Source organism: Rhea pennata, chromosome 28 (assembly GCF_028389875.1).
Source record: "Rhea pennata isolate bPtePen1 chromosome 28, bPtePen1.pri, whole genome shotgun sequence".
Lineage (NCBI taxonomy): Eukaryota > Metazoa > Chordata > Aves > Rheiformes > Rheidae > Rhea > Rhea pennata.
This window is the reverse complement of record NC_084690.1, coordinates 5,526,881-5,548,028: the sequence shown is the minus strand read 5'-3', so window position 1 is coordinate 5,548,028 and position 21,148 is coordinate 5,526,881. Positions and strand designations below refer to the sequence as shown.

At 56.1% G+C, this 21,148-nt stretch overlaps 1 protein-coding gene across 1 annotated transcript; it reads left to right on the top strand.

Annotated features, from left to right (window-relative positions):
* SFRP1 (secreted frizzled related protein 1) lies at window positions 1–17,831 on the top strand. Its single transcript, XM_062596869.1, has 3 exons — window positions 1–665; window positions 5,824–5,901; window positions 15,839–17,831. The coding sequence occupies exons 1-3, from the start codon at window positions 131–133 to the stop codon at window positions 16,159–16,161; spliced, it is 936 nt and encodes a 311-aa protein (XP_062452853.1). The 5' UTR covers window positions 1–130; the 3' UTR covers window positions 16,162–17,831.
* The last annotated feature ends 3,317 nt before the right edge of the window (window positions 17,832–21,148 follow it).

Here is a 21,148-nt window from a genome sequence, read left to right as displayed (position 1 = left end):
GAGCCGCTGCCGGCTCCGAGCAGGGGATCGGGAGCCCCGGCAGTGGCGGCGGGCAGGAGCGGGCGGCAGCAGGAGCGGGCGGCGGCCGCGCCGTCGGGGCGGGTAGCGCCAGCGCCGGGCGGGCGCAGCGATGGGCCGGGCACGGGGCAGCTGCGGGCCGGCGCTGCGGGCGCTGCTGTCCCTGGCCGCCGGGCTGCTCCTGTGCAGCGCAGCCAGCGAGTACGACTACGTGAGCTACCAGTCCGACCTGGGCCCCTACCCCGGTGGGAGGTTTTACACCAAGCCGCACCAGTGCGTGGCCATCCCCGCTGACCTGCGCCTCTGCCACAGCGTAGGCTACGACAAGATGGTGCTGCCCAACCTGCTGGACCACGAGACCATGGCCGAAGTGAAGCACCAGGCGAGCAGCTGGGTGCCGCTGCTCAACAAGAACTGCCACATGGGCACCCAGGTCTTTCTCTGCTCCCTCTTCGCTCCCGTGTGCCTGGACCGGCCAGTCTACCCATGCCGCTGGCTCTGTGAGGCCGTGCGTGACTCCTGTGAGCCTGTCATGCAGTTCTTTGGCTTTTTCTGGCCAGAGATGCTCAAATGCGACCAGTTTCCCCAGGATGATGTCTGCATTGCAATGACGGCTCCGAATGCCACCGAGGTCTCCAGGCCCAAAGGTAAGGTGCGTGCCGGAGCCATGACCCCTCTCCTGACCTCTTCTCCTGGGGTGGCAGGGCAGTGACCCATGCGGCAGACGCTGTGCTGGTCAAAAAGGGTCTCGCAGCAGGGCACGGCTCACCTGCTCGCTGCCTCTCGGGGACAGTCCCTCCTCCAGCTGCTGGCGGGACTGGCAGCCCGAAGGCACGGGCTGCTGCACGTGCAGGTCCCGAGAAGGGCTTGCTGCCCGCTTGGTGCCCTCAGCACCTGGCTAGGGCCCGCGGCAGATGTGCCTCAGCGGCAGGGACCTGGGAGGAGCTCGGATGCTGCCACCGGCCTCCTGGCATGTGGAGGGAGGCGAAGCGTGCCACGCTGCACCCTCCAGGCACGCGTTCCTGTGCATGGAAAGTGCTGCGTGGCCTGACTGAATGGTGCAGACAGCGGTGACGGTGGCGCCTGGCTTTCTGAGGTGTTGGGCAACCATGCTAAGGACGAAGCCTTGGCAGAGGAGGCTGCAGCACAGACCAGAAAACCAGTGCTACCCGCTCAGGCAGGGGCGGCACGCTGAGGAGCATGCTGGGCAGGGCTGCATCCCTGAGAGGGTGCTGCAGGCTTACCGGGCTGAGAGACTTGTTAAGAAACCAATGGAACAAGTGGAAGTGATTTATTTATTTATTTATTTATGATCATATTCAACAAGCTTGTTTGGAACTAGAACAACTTGTTTGCAGTGAGTTACAAGTGTTAAGTGTTACTTAAAACTTTTGATGTAAGTAAATGCCCTAGTGCCCAAGCTCAGCCATCCTATCTTAAAGCATTCTGAAAAGCTGGCAGGAAAAATACCTGTAGAGAGAGACTGTAGAGAATTATCAGAGAATGTGACTTTTACCCCCTGCCATGTGTCCAGAGCTCCCTTTGGAAGGGACAGGGCTCTGTGTTACTGACGGGAGAAGCGCAGGCTCTTGCAAGGAGGTCAGGGCTGACGGTGCCGTATTTGAGGCTGAACAGCTCCAGCGGCTTGTGTGCTGTGTGTCTGGAGCTCCTCTGAAGACGAGGAGAGCTTACCCCTGCGAAGGCCGCTCGTGTGCAATTACCTCTAGCAAACAAAGACTTTATGCTCGGCCCCACTGAGAGCCCTCACCCAGCTGGCCCGAGTCCCCCCTCTCGGGGGTTGCACAGTATTTTCTTGCTTTTCACAGCAGTTCCTGTACTTTGTTGAGTTCTCCAGTTATCCTTTAGTTTCCCTGTTTTGGGGCAGGAGCGTTCACTGTGGGGCAATGTGCCTGCAGGAGGTGGTACTGGGCAGGGGCTCAGGCTCATGGTACAGGATGGGACAAGGCAGGACCGGGAGGGTGAGAGGGATCCAGCTCTGGAGGCAGCCGGCTTGGGAGCAGTGCTGTGGCTTGGGCAGGGAGCGTGCTCAAGTCTCCTGGTGCTCGCGAGGATGTGCCAGCGGCTCTGTCTCCCACCACGTCTTGGCAGCGGGGTCTGGGGCAGATGTGCGGTGTGATGTGCTCCCCCGACACACAGGCTTTCTGATGGAGGCTTGTGCTTACCCAGGCAATTGGTGGAGGAAGCTCTTTGTTTTCAAGGCAGGCTCTAAAATTACTGTCTCCTGTGAACTTAGTCCCTTGGTCAAGACTGCCGTCATGCTGTGTGTGCATGTACAAGGGTTGCTTTTATTCCCCCTGGAGCTTCCTACCAGGAGTTCTTCTGGGACAGGCCTGGACTGAGCTGCTTCTTTCCTGAGCTGCTCCTTCCCAGGTTCATTGCACTCTGGGCTGCTCGCTGGTCATTTGTTTTAGAGGCATAAATTGCCCAAGAGCTGGAAACAGTCCTTGAAGTGAGCAGCATCTGCTCTGTTTTCCCTGTGTGGTCGAACAACCAACTTACCACAGAGCTTTCAGACCATCCTGACAGCAGCATTGGGGTGGAACAATATTGCTGTCTCCTAGTGCTGCTAACATCTCATCGGTGCAGTATTTAGGCAATGTGTTATTCACAGGCAGTGCTGAAGGGACTTTGGTACAAAAAGGTCACGTCAGCTCAGGCTTATAGCATCTGTGGGTCTCTCTTTCTCCCTCATGTTTGGGATGCAGAGAGGACTTAGTCTGCACAAGCTTCAGGATGCATTTACAGTTCACATGCAGCACAAATTGGCAAAATTAGTAATCAGAGCTGGGCAAGTAGTGCACAAAAGTATCACAGTCGCTCAAATAGGTGCAGCATCTGCTAAACAGGGTTCACAAATCTTATGTCCCATGCACTTTTAAATGAGCAATTTGTTTGCAAAGATGTTTAGGGAAAGTAAGTCTTTAAAATTCTTCAACAAGTGTGAATGCTCTTCATTGTTCAGCAGAGAAGTTTATGCAGCCATCGCTATATCCCCCTAGCTACTTGAAAGTATTTCAGGCAGCCCAGTGGTAGGAGAAACTGTTGTATGTGATGCAGTGAGTGCTGGGAGCCCGCAAAGTGGGTCGGGCTGAGCTCTCTGTGCTCATCCCCTTGCCTGGAGCACTGCACCAAGAAGGGACAAGCAATCTTGTTGGAAAATGCTCCTCCGGAGGGAGGAGGCTAGGCCCTCAGGGCTCGACCTGCTGCCTCGGGTGTGCTGGCTTTCTTGCACTGCATTGCACTGACTTGCAGCAGAGAGATCTGGCGTGCAGTTGCTCACGGATAATCTGCAGATAGGGAAGCGTGCTCCCTTTTTAGATATGCTGTGTGCTGTGGCTCTTGTGCCCTGAACAGCTGAGAGTGAGCAGAGCAACCTGGAAGTTAATTGCAGCCATGGCTATAATCTAAAACAACACAGCCAGTTCTCCTGCCGTGGTGCTCCCGTGCTGACACTCTGCAACAGCTCTGAATGTGGCCTCCGGGTCAGTAAAACAGGGCTGGAGCTCGTGAGAGGTGGCGCGGCTTGTGTGCCAGCTCCTGGCTCCGTGACCGATTGGCGAGTCGCACACATTGTGCAGAGAAGTGATGCATCCTGGAGGGCGAGCAGATGTGTGCATCGCAGTGCAGCCCTGGGTTTCGGTGCTGCACTGCGGCTTGTGGGTTCCTCTGCCCTCGGGGCCCTGCTGCGTGCAGAGCTTGCGCACAGGATGGGCCTGTTTGTGCAAACTCCTGGAGCCCCCTTTGGGTTCAGGCACTGGGGTATGTTGCTGGGTTCTGACCTTCTTTAAATCAACCAGAAGAGTCCTCCCTTTTCTCTGGGCATTAATAAGAACGAGCCCTTTCAGTATTTTTCCCCATTAACACCTTAAAATTGGAATTTGTTTCTGCCTCTCAAAGAGCTGACCTGCCGAATTCCTTTCTCCTTAGCATGAGGCGGTAAAGCCTGCAGGCCCACAGGATGCATCAGGGGAGCTGCAGATTAATATAGCATTACACATTCCTTTTCCTACCCCTGGAGTAAGCTGGCTCTAAAACCATGCCTTAGAAAATGGTCAGCAGGGGAAAAACAAGCTGCAAACAGGCTGAGGTTGTTTGGAGTGAAGCTGCCAAATGCAGAAGATGGGCCCTGTCGTAACCACTGCGGGGTAAGAGATGGTGTCCAGTCTTTATCCTGGCTGCTTGCAAGATACCCCGAGCCTCCTTGCTGCTTGGGTGGAATCACCTCTGTTGCGGCAGGTCCAGCACCGCTGCCAGGGCTGGGACACCTGGGGTCGTTGGTGCCTGTGCTGCTGTGGCATTGCCTGCACTGCCCTAACACTGAGTAAAGCCTGCATCTGCACCAAGGAGCAGGTGAGTCCTCCTCTTCCTCCCTGCTGCCGTCAGCCGATGCGTAGCCAGTGCCCCCGCCCCCACCTCCCCGAGGCTGGGGGCTCGTGGGGTCTTGGTGCAGCAGCTGACCTCCAGACACTGCAGCTGAGATGCTGCTGGGCTGTCGCTCTCTGCCAGCCTCCCTGCTCCCGCACCAGGAGCTCATTAATTGTGCAGCCTGGATGGAGAGCTTCCTTGACTGCCCATTTCAAAATAAAGTCCCGAGGATGTCGCTGCGTCCCCAAGGGCTTCTTTTGCTTCTGTCTGCATCGCTCTAAGTTAAGATGGGAGACGTGGCTCTTGCACTTCAGGGGTTTGGAAGAGGCTCTCCCCCAGCTGTGTTGTGTTGTCTCCTGGGTACGGAGATGCCCTGAAGTGGGATCTTTGGCTTTTGGGTGGTGCAAAGAACATCTTCTACCTTGTTAGTTGTTCATGCATCAGAGCAGGTGGAAGGGCAGTTGTCCTGCCTGGATGTGGTGCATGACCCCGACAGCTAGCACTTGGTATGGAACAGGCAGCAAGAGAGGAACAAGCTGCAGCAGAAAACCAGAAGCCCCATGGGACGTCCATGACTGAAGAGATCTGAGTGTGTCTGGGAGGCAGCACTCCTGCTGGCTGGTGGTGCTGGGGGCCTGGGCCAAGGCACTGCTTGTGTGTCTCCCGCCAGCACCACGGTGGGCGCGTGGCCTCCATCCTGCTGGACCAGGAACAGAAGCAGCGTCTCCCAGCTCAATAAACTTACCCGTCAGTAGCACAAATCTACGTCTGTGCTGCTGGGTGGTCCCTGCTCCGGCTGGAGACAGGAACCTGGAATTGGTTTCTTATTCTCTGAATGAAATGAGCTTTCCTGCCGAGATGGATCCCAGTGCAATGTCCCGGGCTGGTGCCCCCCCCCCCCCCCCCCCGGAACAGCGAGGCCCCACGTGGCCATGTGTGGGCTGTGGGCAGTGCCCAGGGGGCATCCCGCAGTTGGCTCCCAAGCCCCCGCTGGCCGTGGAGAGCCCTGTCCCGGGGCTCAGCGCTGCACCCAGCTGGCATGACGTGCGGTGTGCTGCTCCTGCGCCGGGCCCCTGCAGTGACTTTGCCCCCAAACCCTGCTCCTTGCTGACTGGTGCCTGTGCCTGTGCTGCGCCTGGCCTCAGGGGTACTGGCAGTGCTCGCGGGCTGCACGTGCTGCTGCTGAGGGGGCAGCAGCCCCCAGGTTTGCGCTGCGGCTCCCCGCTTTGTGGGGGCAGCCACGGGGGTTCCCATGTGCGAAGCCCCTGCTGCCGGCGGGGAGCCCTGGGCCCGTCCCCATGGCCCCTGCGCGGCCCTGGTGGCCCGCGGCAGCAGGACCACCCCGGCTGGCGGCCAGGCGCCGGGTCTGCCCTCTCTGAACCTGCGGCACATCACCTCTTCTCTCCTCTCCCTTGCCAGGAACAAGCGTGTGTCCCCCCTGCGACAACGAGATGAAGTCAGAGGCCATCGTGGAGCACCTGTGTGCCAGCGAGTTTGGTAAGGGGAGCGTTCCCGCGGCTCCTCCCTGCTTGGGGCCGCGGGCGCCCGCGCAGGAGGTGGTGCTTGGTGCCCTGCATCGGTGCGCTCCGGGGCGGCCCTTCCCGGCGCGTTCCCGGCAGGCTGGAGGCCCGCTCCGGAGCCGGGGAGCGCGCGGGATCGCGGGGCGCGGCGGGTTCGGCCCTTCCCGGCAGCAAGCGTGCCTCTAGATGTCAGTGTTGCCCCACGGAGGGATGGGGCCGGGGACGAGGACCATGCGGCGGGCGCAGCCCGCGGGGTCCCGGCTGGGAGGGCGGTGGTGGGCTGAGCCGGCACTGGGCGGGACCGGAGATGTCCCTTCTCTGTGGAGCGCTGGGAGCTCGTGACTGAGTGCCAGTGTGTGCAGGCTCGTGCGCTGGCTGGAGCAACGTGCAGGATGGACACTTGCTCCGCTCGCGATGACAAGCGAGCAAACCACCTCCTTCCTTTCCCCCAAGACCGCCTGCACTGGGTTTCTTTCTAGCAACATTATGCTCTTCCTGTCAAATCCAGGTGTATTTAACAAAACAAAAACCAAAGCCAGCCCTTGTCTTGCTAGGACTGAGCTGTGAGTCAGAGCTACTTGAAAGCTGTCTCCTAAATGTGTTATGGCTAAGTGAGTCAGATGATCACAGGTAAACAGAACTTCATAAAAAAAATATCACAGAGAAAAATATTAGCTTTTTCAGATCAAATCCAGAATTAACTGGTTTTGACATCCTTGCTGGTGTATGTAACTTTTCTGAAAGGTTATTAAAAGCATATTGAACAAGGTGTGCATTCCTCGGGGATTAGCACTTGAATGCGTCCTGTGCCAGAGCGTGCTATGCAAACCCCAACCTGCTCCGTGTGCTGCTGCCTTTCCCTCTGCTGGGAACAAATTCCCCACGCTCCTGCAGTTTGGTATGCCAAATGTCCCGTGTTCAGTGCAGACTTTTTCCAGCAGGGAAAAGCATCAGCAGGAACACCCATGTAATGGTTTCTCAGGAATGCACCTACTTTCCACCGGATCGGGTGGCAGAGGCACGAATTCGGTGTGGAGCAGGATGCGCAGCTCTCTGTCCGTGGCGTTGTCTGCTCAGAGGTGGCGTGGGTGCTCTGGGCTCTGTGGGGGGCTGTCGCCCACCCTAGCTGAGAGAGGGATAAAAGGCAGATTACAAAGCACATGGAGTACAGAGGGCAGAGCCGGAGCAGGCAGTGCCCGCAGCTGTGCAGTGCACCTGGGCGCAGCGGTGCAGCCCAGGGGCTCTGGGCTCCGAAAGCTGCTCTCGGAACAGTGGAGGCGGAAGCAGCAGCTCTCTGTTGCGGCCGCAGGGCCAGTAACGCCTGTCGTGTTCCCAGCCGTGACGGTGTCCCACTGGCGGGCAAGTGCCGGGAAGGGAAATGAAGTCTCTCCACGTGCCCGCTGCCAGCCCCTGCACTACGTGTGCTCCGCGGCGCCGGGACGGTTGTGCAACATGAAGGGGAGGCCAAACCAGAAGCATTCACTGCCTCGGCAGCGAGGCTTGAGACGTTGACTTGCCCGCAGGGTAGGTGGATTATTGAGAAATTTTGCGGTGACGGAGTCCAGAGGATGGAAATGTTTCCTGGCAGGCGGTTCCCGGGGCTGGGCTGCTGTGCCGCTGCGTGGCAGAGTTAGGAACGCCGGAGACCTCAACCTCTGTGCATCCACCACTTAGCCCAAAGTGTGGTGCAGCTTTTCCTGGAAAGCTCCCTTCCACCTCCGGCCTGCTTTGCAGATGGACCTACCGGATCTGCAGCAGGAGAGCAGGCGCTTGGGTCTGGCAGGGATCACGTCAGGCCTGGTGCTGGGCGTCGTACCTGGGTCAACGCACTTATTGGCCCCCCTCGTTAGTGTGTTTCCCCCGCTTTATACAGGATTGCGCATTCGCTCTGCCAGAGCAGAGTCTGAGGGCTTTTCAATTGTTGTAACTTGGGATCGTTCTTTGTTTTCTGGATCATCAAGTGCCCAATATATAACTTCATTTTTAAGCACGTCAGAGCTCTTGCTGATGCTGAGATTCCTCCCATTCCTCTGTCTTCCCACTGCTGCTTTCTCTTTTTGCCTCAGAAGGAGGTTTTCATCTTGCAGCAAGATGACCTCCCTGCTGTAGAAAAGCCCAGATGCAGCTGAGCAGATCGCAGCTGGTGTCTGCTGCATGTGAACCATCATTCCTCCTTCACAATGGGAAGCTGGTTGTGCTTTCGATATCCTTTTGTTCCCCTGTTCCTCTCTTGTCATCAGAATAAAGAGCAATGGAAAAGCTCATTTGCATGGGTTTACAGTGGAGTAGGCTTCATGCAGCTGCATTTGGTTTTTTATTTCCTCCTGTTGGTGTTTCTCCTCTGCACCCAGCAGAAGTCCCAGGTACAGTTAATGCTGCGTCCAGACGTGCCCAGCTGACAGGCAGCTGGGAGGCCGGAGCGCAGGAAGGGATGCAGCGAGCCTCTGGTAACTCGGTGCCCCGGCAGGTAGCGTGCCGCATCCAGTGCCGGCTGCGGTCCTTGGCTGGCGGGAGCTGGCACCCAGCTTCCCTCTGCGCCGGAGCTGGGGAGCAGCTGAAGGAAGGCCAGTAGCTGCTGTCTCTGTCGCTGGTGCATCCCTGGCACCGCTGGCCTACTTGGCACCGAGGAAGTGCAAAAACGGGAAATCTTGCTGGCACTCTGAAGGGGAGGAAAGCGCAGGGTAATCCTGGGGATGTCCCGGCCATGGGGAGAGCTGCCAGCTAAAGATGAATTGGCTCTAAGAAGCTTTCTCAAAGCAGTATGCGTGGCCCTTGGATCTTTGTTTAGTCTTTGGAGGTTACTGTCATAAGGGTGATTGCTCAAGGAGAGCTGTTTATCTGGCATTAAAATAAACTCCCAGTCCTTCAGACCGAGGTTTCTCATGCACATCCACCAAGGTAAACACTGGCAACTGACAGGTTACAGATCCTCATCAAAGCCAGACACATACAATAAATGTTTAAACTAAAGTGTGCTGCAAGAGACAGCTGTTGGTGGGTCCCGCTCACCCGCTGTTCCTCCACAGATTCCCACAATAGCATTACTGTGGGTTTCACTCACATCCCAAAGGCTTGTTGCAGACAAGGTGAGAAGCCCTTTGGCCACTGCTGATGTGAGGCTGTGTCGGAGCAGGAGGCAGCAGCTGTGCATCACCCCCAGGACCATGCCCATCTCCAGGGCAGAGAAGGAAGAGAGCTGGATCCAGCTGTGAGCATGGGAAGACAATAAGGATAAGGGGTCTGTCTTTCCTGGCTCAGGAGAGGGGGCTTGGACATGCTGGTGCTCGGAGGGCTGCCAGGATCTGCCAGCCTCGTGGGTGAGCAGGACTCTGAATTTGCATTTGTTTGAACCATGGCAAATGTGCTTTGGGGGAACTCTGCTCCCTGCAGGGCCTGCACAGCTGGGCAGCTCTTTTCAGAGCAGAAATAGCCAGGCCGAGCTGAATTTGTGCGATTAGCAAGGTCAGAGCCCCTGCTGAGGAGATCAGAGCCCGTTCCAGGCTTTGCGGAGTGTGCCAAGGCACCTCATGGTATTGGTGCTTTGAGAGCGCTGTGGCATTGCTTAAGAGCAAGTGGATGGGAGTGAGCAGCTCCCCTGGCCAAGATGAGCACGTCCCTGTGCGAGCTCGGCATGCGTCCTTCAGGTTGCCAAGAGCGGGGCCGTTCTCTGCTCACTGGTGACATGACAGGTTTTCAGGATTGTCCAGCAGTGACGTGTCAGAGCAGCCCTCCCCGCTGCCTCTGCTCGTGGGTATCAGTGAGTGAACCCTGGAGAAAGTGAGATAATGCAAGAGTGGCTTGGTGTTTCGGTAAAACTCTGCTTCCAAGCACAGTCCTTCGTGAGCATCCCTGCTCCCCACTGGATGGAGGGCAGGATGGTGGATGGCTACTTGGGCTGTCACTGGGGAGCAGAAGAGCAAAGACAGGGAGAAAGAGGACCTGGAAGGATTCTAGGGGCCTGCAACCATATATTTTCTCTAGCAGCCCAAGCTCTCTGAGTCAGTAGGGCTGAGGGGGAGAAAGCCAGATTTGGCCACTGCTGCCAGCTAGGTTACCACATACTTGGGTTGGTGGGTACCAGCCAAGAGCTGGGAATCCTGAGTGGCTTCCTAGACATACATGAACCACAGTGAGGAACCACAGTGCGTGTCTGCCAAGAGTGTAATTCTGTGGGATTGCACAGAGCATCGTCTGTTGGTGCCAGGCGAACTGGGCCTGCTGACATATGTGGTGCGTGGGGGCTCGTCAGCAGGGTTTGTACCCTTCAGCTCCCTTCCGGTCCAGGTGTCTTGTTGAGCTCAGGCTGGGACCTGTAAGAGCAGTGGTGGTGGTACCAGGAGCAGAGGTGGCCTGTGAGCGAGGGGCAGAGCATTGGCTGCAGGTTCCGCAAGGTGGAACCGTACCTGCCTCCTCCCAGCTGAACATCCACTGGGCATGCGAAGCTCATCAAGGGGCTATTCACAACAGATCAGGGAAATCTTCCCTGGCAGCTGTGGTGGGTGACCCAGGGGCTGGAGCCGAGCATTCCTCGAGGTGTCCATGTGGTCCTGGCTGGCGCCTGCCATGAGATTGCTGCACTGCAGGAATGACATAGACACTCCCATACCTGGGAAAGCAGCTCCGTCCCTGCTGACTGCTTTGGCTGTGCTGCCCATAGGTGGAACCACTGGCTCCATGCTCCTGGAGGCACTTGGAGAATAGCTTTTCTGCTCTGTATTTTGGCAACCTCTAGGAGCTGCCTCTCATCTCCTCCCCAGCCCTCTGCTTGGCAGCACCAGCAAAGTGCATCCAGCAAAGCGGGAAAGTGTTTGACCCCAGGATCTCTGTGTGTGGCTCCCCAGCATTACACCTAGTTTGGTGTTCAGTTACTGTAGCAGCAGTCCCTGTCTCTGTGGTTCGCAGGGAGATCCTGTCATGCCTCTGGCTATGAACGGATGCTGTTGTGGCTGCGACCTGCTCCAGGTCTGCCTGCTGGGCGCTGAGGGCTTGAAATAGGTGGCAGAACGATTGCTGCGGTTTGGCGCAGGACCTGCAGAGCAGATGGTAGTAGTGAGCAGTGGCAGAGGCAGCCTCCAGGAGTGGTTGGGCCAGGTACGCTTGGGTTCATTGCAGTTCAGGTTGTGGTGCAGCTCCGATGTGTTGGGGGTGGCGATGGATGTGTGATGAAGCACGAGATCACCCTCAAGAGCCTCCTCCCTGGGCTGCGGCCAGGTTTTATTTCTTACTCCTTGTGCAGGCTGGGCCGGCCCTGCAGTCTCCTGGAGTTCATTCCTCCCTCTCTCTCAGTGATTTTATTTATTGTTTCTGCCCTTTCTCTGGGGTCTGAGTGGATCCTGCTCAACAGGCTCTTGCTGCGCTGGAGACTGTGGTACAATCAATACGTGCTGTTTATTTTTTCCCTTGACTGACAGTTTCTTGCCTGCAGCCTTCTCCTGTTACAACCCTAATGTGTCTTCTGGCAGGTTTCCTTCTCCCAGTGATTCCTAAAGGAAGGAGCAACAAGACTGAAGGAACAGCAGAGCTTTTCCATTCTCTCACGTTCCCTTCCCTGACCCAAGGGTGCAGAAGTGGTGATTTGCCCGTGCGCGCGGGAAGGCGGCAGAAATGGGCCCTGATCTCTGGCTACTGCACGCTGTGAAGGAGGGATCAGAGGTGCCCATGGGGGTGCAGCAGGCATGGTGCTGCTGCAAAATTCAGAGCTCCCTTGGCTGGGCTGGGCTGCATGGGTGGAAGTTGCTTGTGTAGCTTCTGGGAGGTGCCCAGATGCAGCCGCAGAGCCCGCACGCACCCTGCCACTCTGGTGGCCCCATAACCTCTTGCCCAGCGCTGGGCATCAGGCTGTGGGTGAGGCGGAGGGCTGCATGCTGCCAGGGGGAGCTTCCTCCTCTCGCTTGTCATTCTTGGAGGCTGCAGAGTTGCTGCGAGGCTGGGCCTGAGGATGAGAGCAGGGCTGCCCACACTGCACGCTCTGCTGCATGGGCTGCGCAGCGGGGCAAGGAGCAGGCACTGGGGTGCACTGCTGGGCAAGGAGCCATAGGAAAGGAAGCGGAGGGATGTGATGGGTGACTTCCACCAAGTGAGTAAGTGGGGAACAAGGCGGGCTGCTCAAGAGGTGGCTCATGTGCACAGGCAGCTTCACCCAGCGTGTTCCCCAGGCAGATCCACAGCTGTTGGACTTGCTGGGGAAGGCGAAAAAGCAGACTCCGGTGTCTGATGCATCCCCTCCCAGCCGTGGCACAAGTGCGGTGGTCTCAGTGCTGGGGGAGAAGCAGTCTGTAAAGTGGAAGAAGAAGTGCCTCTGGGAAAGAGCAGGAGGCCGAAATGGGGGAGCCCTGTGGCGTGGAGAGAGCTGCAGTGGAGAGAGGCAGCTAGGGGTTTGCTGGGCTCTAGCCATTGGAAGGTAAGTAGAAAAAGGTGAGGAAGGAGGTGATGCTTTTCTTGAGCCTGGAAAGGCTCCTGATGCTGCAGCGATGAAGCTGTGCTGAGTTAGCGGGTTGCTTGGTGGCGGGTGCACCTTGATGTCATGGCTTGGCTGCACCAAGCGCCCCACGCTTGCCAGCCCAAGGCAAGCAGAGGGACACGTAGGACAGCACAGTCCTTAGAAACCCTTAGAAAGGGAAGGTGGCAGAGCAGAGGGTGCTGATGGCTGGGGAGGAAGGCGTTGCTCCGGGGCTGCAGTGCTCCCGGCTTGCCCAGGAGGCTGGGTTTCCTTTTCCCCGTACTGGGGATGGTGCTAGGAGGCCGGAGCGTTCGAGATACCAGTAAAAATGGTAGCAAAGGATGAAATGCAAAATGCATTTTGCCAAATTGGACCCCAATCAAATTTGTGAGGCCTTTGCTCTTCCTGGAGCTGTTGCTGCCCAGACTAATTTCAGTCTCAGTGAACAAACACTTTCATATATCCTGTTTCATGTTAGTAGAAATAAAAAAGACATTTTTATATCTTCAGTGCTCACTGGTCTCTCTGTGTTAGAGAGCAGAGCTGGGCTATGATCTGATAGGAGCTATTTGCAGTGGAGCCAGATGCCTGGCTCTGCTGTAACGGGAGTGCGTTGCCTTAGAGAGCAGGGTCTGACCCGGCGAGACCTGAGGCTCGTGATGCGGCAGCTGTGCATCTGGAACCGATGGCTTTCCCTCCGCGTGTCCTCCTGGGCATCCAACCTGAAGGGAGGGTGCAAGGCAGGGAAGATGCAGTTGCTGATGCAGGCACCTTCAGTGAGCCCCTTCCAGGGCTGGGGACTGCCTGGTGCCCGTCAGCCTGATACCGACGGCCTCTCCTGCGTGTCCTCCTTGAGCATCTGCAGCAGCAGTGCCGCGATGCCCCTTGCCTGTGCCGCAGCGAGGAGCTGGGGAAGCCAGGGTCTTTCTGGGGGGCTTGCTGGGTGCGTGCACATGCGCATGCATGCGCTTGCCGTGCCAGGGCCGGTGGCACCGGCAGCACTGCAGCCCCTGCGGACCAGGTTTGAAGCTCAGAGCCAAACTGCCCTTCAGCATCGCGTTTCTGACATGCAGAAAATGCACTAGCTGTGCCCAGGCCAGCTGCTTGCAGAACAGCCCTCAGTGCCCCGGGTCCAGCCCCTGGGAGCACTCTGAGCCCCAGGGCATGGCCAGAGCAGGGGACGGGCATTGGGGTGGCTCTCGGAGGGTGAAAACCTGAGCAGCCATTGTAACATCATTTTTTGGCTTGCGTGCATCTACCTGCTCCGCAGCAAGGCAGCAGGAACTTGGCAGCCCGGCGGCCAGCCTGTGTTTTAGCTGGGCAGCGCTGCAGGCTCCCAGTGCTGCTGGTGGCTGAAGGGTGTTGATGCTGGGAGCAGCAGCGTCCCAACTGGGATTATTTGCTTCCCCTGTCAGGCGCCTCGTCGGTCCTCCTCGGCGCTATCTGATCTTGGCTCTGTATCAGACTTGCACAAGTGAGGCTTGCACAGGTTTATAGCAATGTCTGGGTTTAAGGTTCACCCAGGTCCCCTGAGCTGCCCCGCTGCCTTGTAGCCACTGCTGTGCGGGGAGGGAGCAGTGGGGAGCTCCCATGGCACGGGGTTGCCAGACCCGCTGCGTTCCAGGTGCCGCGATGCCTGGAGCAGTGCGGTGCCTCCGCTAACTGTCGGAGCAGCAAGGCTCCGAGCTTGCAGTGATCACTGCAGGCCAATTTGCAAACAAGCCATTGCGAGAAAGTCTCTTGTTACCGGTATTTTACTGTTCCTCCCTCCTTGGAAACCACTGTGCTTAGTGCAAGAGTTCAAAGTCAGAACTGATAAAGAAATTGAGGTTCATAATGAGGGATGCTGCTGCCCAGTTTATGTCATGGAGCTTAGAGCTGCATGAAAACTGCTGCGCTGCTTTCCAGATCCATTGCAAATTGATCTAGTTCGAAGTCTTTAGTTCCTTAAAGCTTTTATCTCTTTAGCTCCCTAAACATCCTGAATTTGGAAAACAGATGGAATAAAAATTTCACTTAGGTTTCCAGTCCTCGATTACTTTCTTGTACAGTAACAGTATAACACAACAGGGCTCTTGGCAAGTGCAACAGATATTTCTGGCACATGAGCAGATAAATACTGTTACTCCTGTTGCCAGTGCAGTGGCTGGGAGCAGGAGGGTAATGTGCAGGCCCTGCTGCCTGCACAGGGTTGTCATCGCGCTGTCCTGCTGCCATCCGGGTCTGGAACGGCGCCTAGCGCTGCCGTCCAGAAAGCAACGCGCGTTTGGTGCAGCGAGCTCCAGTGGAGCAGGACCCCAAGGAGTGGCACTGCCTCGAGGCTTTGCAGTGTCTGCTGCACAAGCATTTGAGAATCAAACAAAAAGGGACAGCAGACAATTAATCACTCTCCAAGCACTATTTATCTGCGACACTGAAGTAAACTCCCAAAAGATGGAAATATGTTAGTGATTTTTGGCCATGTGTGCTTTTCCCCCAAAACAAGTCAGAGCCAAATGGCACAGAAGTGATACTTTAATGTACAACATATTTTCATCGTTTTTCCCATGTATGCTAAATTCCTCTTCATGGTCATGGCAAAGGAATTTTTTTTTTTTTTGGATTGTGATTTACTTGAGAGTGCTGAACCCACGGAGGAAAATATTTTCCATTGAAGTGGTATTGGATTAGCTGCTGCTGTCCTGGAGGAGGTGCGTGTGCTGCCGCCTGCTCTGCACCCCGCTGTCAGAGCGGCGCGGTCCTGCCTAGATGGCAGGTCCCCATTAGACAGGGCTCTTTCCCAGGGACCTTTATCGCTCAGCGTAGAGCTGTGCCTTGCTTGGAAGCCTGTTCTGCAGATCCCTGAGGAGCAGGAGTGACCGCAAACAAGCATTTGAGAGGCTGAGTTGCCCTTTCAGATGGCCCTTTGGGGGATCAGTGGGTGCTCCTAGGGCAGGGAAAGCGGTTGTTAATTCAGCGAACATTTCGCTAGCAGGAGCGCACTGCGGCAGCTGAACAAGTCTCCCTCTCATACAAGAAAGGCTAAGCATGGTTAGTGCAGGGGAGCAAAGAGAAAGAGGGATGCTAGTGTGTTGCCTCCCTGGGCTTGGGGATGGGGACAGCTCTGCTGCCATCAGGGAGGACTTCTGTATTGCTTTCCTGGTACCGGGTCACCTCCACCAGCCTGGGTTAGCTGAGGATCTTGTTTTTTGTGGGAGCAGCTTCATTTGCACTGTACTCGGTGGCAGCTCTCACTGGGGGCTCTGTGCAGACGGATCGATGGCCCAAGTTGTTCCAGGGACTGGGAGAGAGGAGCGGAGACGCGTGGAGCAGTGCAGGGTCGCGGGTGACTGTGGCTGGGCAGAGATGCTGAGATGGGCACCCAGTTCCCCCGGTCCCAGGGTGTCCTGCCTGGCCTCCAGCAAAGCAGACCTTCTGTGCTTGTAAAGGTTGCTCAGGATCTCTCTCTTTTGCTTTTCTCTGTCTTGTTTTTCAGCTCTTAAGATGACCATAAAGGAAGTGAAGAAGGAGAACGGGGATAAAATGATTGTTCCAAGGAAGAGAAAGGCCCTGAAGCTGGGGCCCATCAGGAAGAAAAACCTCAAGAAGCTCGTACTGTTCCTCAAGAACGGGGCTGACTGCCCTTGCCATCAGCTGGACAACCTTGGCCACTACTTCCTCATCATGGGCCGCCAGGTGAAGACCCAGTACCTGCTGACGGCCATCTACAAGTGGGATAAGAAAAACAAAGAATTCAAAAAGTTCATGAAGAAGGTGAAGTCTCCTGATTGCCCAACGTTTCCATCCGTCTTCAAATGAGGAGGCAGGCGGTGGGGTGCTGCTGGCCTGGACCTTGCACAGCGCTGGGCACGGCAGTTCAGGCCTCGCTCCTTTTGCACGGGGGCTGCCGGAGCCTGAATCCCGTCTCTTTGACCCTCTGTACTTTTTAGTGCTTCCTTCGCAGATCCCAGCCCTCCCACCTCCCCCATACCAGCATTTTCTGAAACGCCAGCATATGCAAGTGTGGCGAGTTTATACTAGTCACCAGAGTCACAAGGGGTCTCATCTGCAATATCCAAAGACCTGTAGCTGTAAGGATATGTAAATTCATTTAAATATCAACTATCAGATAAAGAGGGCAGGTGGAGGGGTGTGACGTTACCGCAAGAGATTACGTGATTGGAAAGGACCCCGTGACCTGTCTCACTCTCGTGTTCATGGCTGCAGGATTGCCCTAGATTAATTCCTGCTTGTACCAGAGCCAGTCTGTTAGAAAAGCATCTGATCCTGATGATAAAAGTTAATTAATGAGTTATGGAGAATCTATTGCAACCTCTGGTAAGACCTCGCAATAGCTAATTGCTCTCACTGTAAAGAAATCACTCTGTTTTTAGTCTGCATTTGTTTAGCATCAGCCTTGGCCGTGGGATGCTCGTGCTCTCGCTCTGCCGAGTGGAGAGCCCCGCAGGGTCTCATAGCCGTCGGGAGGACGCCCGTCCCCACTGACTGAGACGGACTGAGCTTCTGGAGCGTGGTGCGCGGTGCTGCCTGCGGGCATCCCTGGACCCGCTCCCGGGCGGGCGCCTGGCTCCCAGCCGCGCGGAGGTGCGTGCCACGTGCTGGCGTGCCTGGGCCGTTGGCCGTGCGCTCCCCGGTTTGTGTCACTTGCTAACTTTACCAGTGATGTTTTTATAGTTTCTTCAGACTGCTGGCAAAATATCAGGTTGCAGAAGGCCAAGGACCGGTCCCTGTGGAGCGCCATGGGAAACGCATCGTCTCCGTGATTCCCTCTTTACAGCCGCTTTGGGACCTATCAGTTTCTAGTTTTCATCCATTTGATGTGTGACAACTAGCTTTGTATTATTCTTTTTTTTTTCTTAATCAAAATGTCATGTAATGTGAGGTCAAATAATTTATGAAAGACAAAGAATACTGCCTCCAAATGATTACCTTTATCGACCAAGCTGAAACTCATTCTGTTAATTGGACAAGCGCTCTTTTCCACAGACCCACATTACTCCACATTAATTATACTCTCCTGCTTCCATTCATGATTCTCATCAATTGTGATTATTCTAGCAGAATGAATATCAGGCAGTCTGACATAATCCTGCTGAATTGGAGTTAAGTGAAATAACAAATCCCTATTTTTGAGGTTTAAACTCTCTCTTCTCAAAGCTGGTAAATTAATTATTTTGTAACTCGGGGTGGGGGGGGGAGGTTGGTTATTCCCTACATGGGGATAGAGCTGCAGACTTTATTGTAGACAAATTCCACAAAGAACCCAAGCACTCTGAACAGTGTGTTTTAAAATCACAGCGAATCACAGAATGGGTGACTTAGAGCGATGCATTTAGGATGCATAGAAAATCCCATGGGATTGTCTTAGGCCACTGTTTGTACTAGTGTTGTTTCTTTGATGGAAAAATATTCATTGTAGGTAACGTACTTTATCAGTTCAAAAAAAAAAAAAAAAAAAAAAAAAAATCACAGGGCCCAGGGAGGGATGTGGCAAGCTTGGAGGTAAAAAGCTGGGTATGGAGTGCACCGGTGCCGCGGTGCCTGGCCCTGAGCAGGGCTCCACCAGGGGCCGAGCGGGGGCTGCTGCTGCGATCACGGAGATGCCCAATGTGTTACTGGAACAAAACAAAACAAAACAAAACAAACAAAAAAAAAAAAAAACAAAAAAAACCCAAACAAAACCCAACCATATTTCAGCAGGAAATGTTGAATCAAAGAAAACATTTTGCATGTGCGTAGAGCCGTTTTCCAGCCAGGTGCCCCATGCGGCTCCGCGCCGCCGGCTTTGCCCCGGTGGATCCGAGCGGAAGCCCGGGGCAGTGGCGGGGCCGGGTCCCGCCGCAGCAGCAGCGCCCCGGCTGCACACGGGGGCTCGTCCCTCCGACCGCGTGTGTGGACGGTCCTGCGCCTCGGCCAGCCCGGGGAAGAGCCGTTCGGGCTGCAATTGCCACTCAAAGCAGAACGTGCGGTGCGGGGCTGGCTGCCGGAGCCGTCACCCTCAGCGCACCGCTGTTCTGCGCGTCTGTCCGTGGGAAGCAGGTGGGAGCTGCGGAGTGGGTTCATGCACTGTTTCGGACAAGGTATTCGGGACGTATCCACGAACCTGACAGCCGTGTTACTGCTCTCGCTGAACTGCTCCAAGATCTGTCCGCGGCCCTGCATGGATCCAGTGGGCAGGCGATGGGCTCCGCTCCGGTTCCTCGCTACTCTCTTTGTACGTGGAGGCTTTCTGGTAAAATCAACAGCACTAAAAGAAGTGTTTGAGGTAAACATCACATTATTTGTAGGTGGTTAAGATATCTTTAAATTTTGTTTTAATGTAACTTTAGAGTGTTAATTTAGGAAAATGTGGCAAATTGGGCAAGGGGGCCTTTCTCTGTTTGGACATTTTGAGAAAGAAAAAATGTGGAAGACTAGTGAAAATCAGCATTGTGAAGAGCCACTGAAAGCAGAAGGCTTTTCATTGCTCTAGCTGGAATGATTCTTTTTGTACTTCAGTAATAATCTTACACTCTTTAAAGGCTAGCAGAGATGCAACTGTCAGGGGCACAAAGGTGAACAGAGCCCGTGCTCTGTGAAACAAATAGGATGTGGAAGCAGATCCCAAATGTCTCGATGCTGTCAGAGTTTTACCCACTCCAGTTCATTTGCTGCAGCAGGTCCCGAGGCTGCCACGGGAGCTGGGGGCCGAGCAAGGCGGTGTGCCTTGGCCGGAGCTGGGGGTGGTTTTCTGTGGCTCCTGCACGAGCAAAGCGTCGTCGGGGGGTTTCACGCAATGTTGCTCGGGGAGGAGCAGTCTGGCTGGAGCGACGTGCGGCCCCTCTCCCTCCAGATGCCAAGCGAGTGCTGCCAGAGCAGAGCTGCTGTCGCAACGAGCTTGTCCCATGCAAACAGCGTTGGCTTCCTCCTCCTCTTCCATGGGCAAAAAGGCTTCAAGAACTGAGAAAACGTTCTGCATCCTTTTTGGTTTTGACCAGCAAACTTCCGCAGCATGTTCATGTTTCATTATTTTAGCAGTTGCTTTTGATGTTATGACTTATTTTCAAGCCTAGTATCGGTTCTTTATGCTTTTCCTTCCATGTATCAATACTCACTTAACTAAAATTGCAGAGTTACTCGATTACAGTGTGATTCCCCCTCCCCCCTTTTTTATAAAGAGATGTTGTTTTCTAGCCTGCATTGGTGCTTTCTGGGTGGCTGCAGAGCGAGGCGCCAGCGGCGCGTCCCTCGGAAGCCCTCGCCTGCGCTGCCCGCACGTCCTGCTCTCGTGCCCGGCTTGGCCGTGATTTCCTCGCGGGGGCTGGGTGACGCTGCTGGAGCTGCTCACCGTCCTGGGCCCAAAGCAGCTTCGTGCCCTAGCAGGGATTCCCCTGGAGGAGTACTCTTTTGGAGAGGGTGCAGGCATGTGTGCGGGGGCGGGGGGGGGATGCTTTTCTCTAGCCAGCCCTGCACCTCCTTGTGCAGGGCCAGGCTGGAGGCTCTGCCCCGTGGTGCAGATGCACGGGTGGGCTGCGCAGAGCGTGGGCCGGGGGCACTGCTGCTATGAGCTGCTGCATGCACCGAGGGTCAGCACATGGCTGCTCCTGCACGCTGCCCCATCGTGTGGGGTGCCGATGGTGGGACTGAGCTGCTCCGAGCGCACCGCAGCCATGGGCTGCGCCAGTGCTGGCCCAGCAAGGGGAGGTGAGCGTGCTGCTGTGGCACGGCAGGGATGGGAGTCTGCTGCACGATGGAGCCCAGTGCATGGCAGTGCCCATTGCATGGCAGAGCCTGGTGCATGGCAGCACCCACTGCACAGCAGAGCATGGTGCATGCAGCAAGACTCTGCAGGTCCCTGCTTGAAAACCACTTCCTGGAAAAGGTGAGGGCAGTGAGGGGCCAGCTCTGCTCCAGTCGGCAGCAGCTCTGCTTGCTGTCAGGCTTTACAGGAGGAATAAAAAGGGGCAAAGCCCAGCTGCCTGCGCTGCGCCGGGCTCAGCCGCACCAACAGGCCGGGAGGGAGCGGCTGGCCCTGCTCGGGGCGCGCGTGGGCTCAGCTCGCCGCATCCTGCAGAAACCCAGTGTTCGCTGGCACCCGTGGGAACAAGCAGCGTGGCCATTCCCAGGCGGTTTGGCCGTGACGGCTCTTGGCTCAGTGCTGACCTGGTCGTGCCGCAGCAATGATGCAGCCTGGTGCTGGTGCTCTGTGCAGAGCAGCCCCGTGCTGTGGGAAGACGGGTGCTGCGCCACATTTGCCAGGGCTCTGCTCTGGTTTCGGGGCTTTTTCTTGCCTCTTTACCTCTGAGATGTGAAGAGAGTGGCTCTGGCGGCGTGCCGAAGGCTTCCCGAAGAGCGGCCGCTCCAGGCACCGTGCTGGTGGGGAGCGCGGCCACGCGTGGCCCGAGCAGCAGGAGCCCGCGCGGCACGGGAGGCTGGCGGCGCGCAGGAGCCGACCAGCCAGTGCCGCCTGCTTTTCTCCCAGGGAAATCTGCACTTGGTTGCTTTTAAACATGTGGCTGATGTAAACGCATCATGGCTTCTGTGTCTCCTCTGCAGTCGGTGCAACCCCCCCTCAATAAAAGCCTCTTTTCTTTCAAAGTTGTTTTCCTTGTTGCCTTTTCCGTGTCGCTGTGTCGCTCCCTGCCCGAGGAGCAGCCGTCGGAAGGTCCCAGCGCGCTGTTGCCCTGCAACGACGTGAGAGTTTCAGTCAAAGAATTAGTGCTGGAGGTGGAAAGGACAGCTATGAAATTACTGGCTGGTGTTTTTGATCCCCAGGAAATGTCCTGGCTAGCCCTCTGTGCCGCTG

Coding starts and splice junctions, on each gene's coding strand:
- SFRP1 (XM_062596869.1), top strand. CDS start 131: ATGGGCCGGGCACGGGGCAGCTGCGGGCCGGCGCTGCGGGCGCTGCTG. Junction 666..5,823: donor CGAGGTCTCCAGGCCCAAAG/GTAAGGTGCGTG, acceptor CTCCCTTGCCAG/GAACAAGCGTGTGTCCCCCC. Junction 5,902..15,838: donor CCTGTGTGCCAGCGAGTTTG/GTAAGGGGAGCG, acceptor CTTGTTTTTCAG/CTCTTAAGATGACCATAAAG.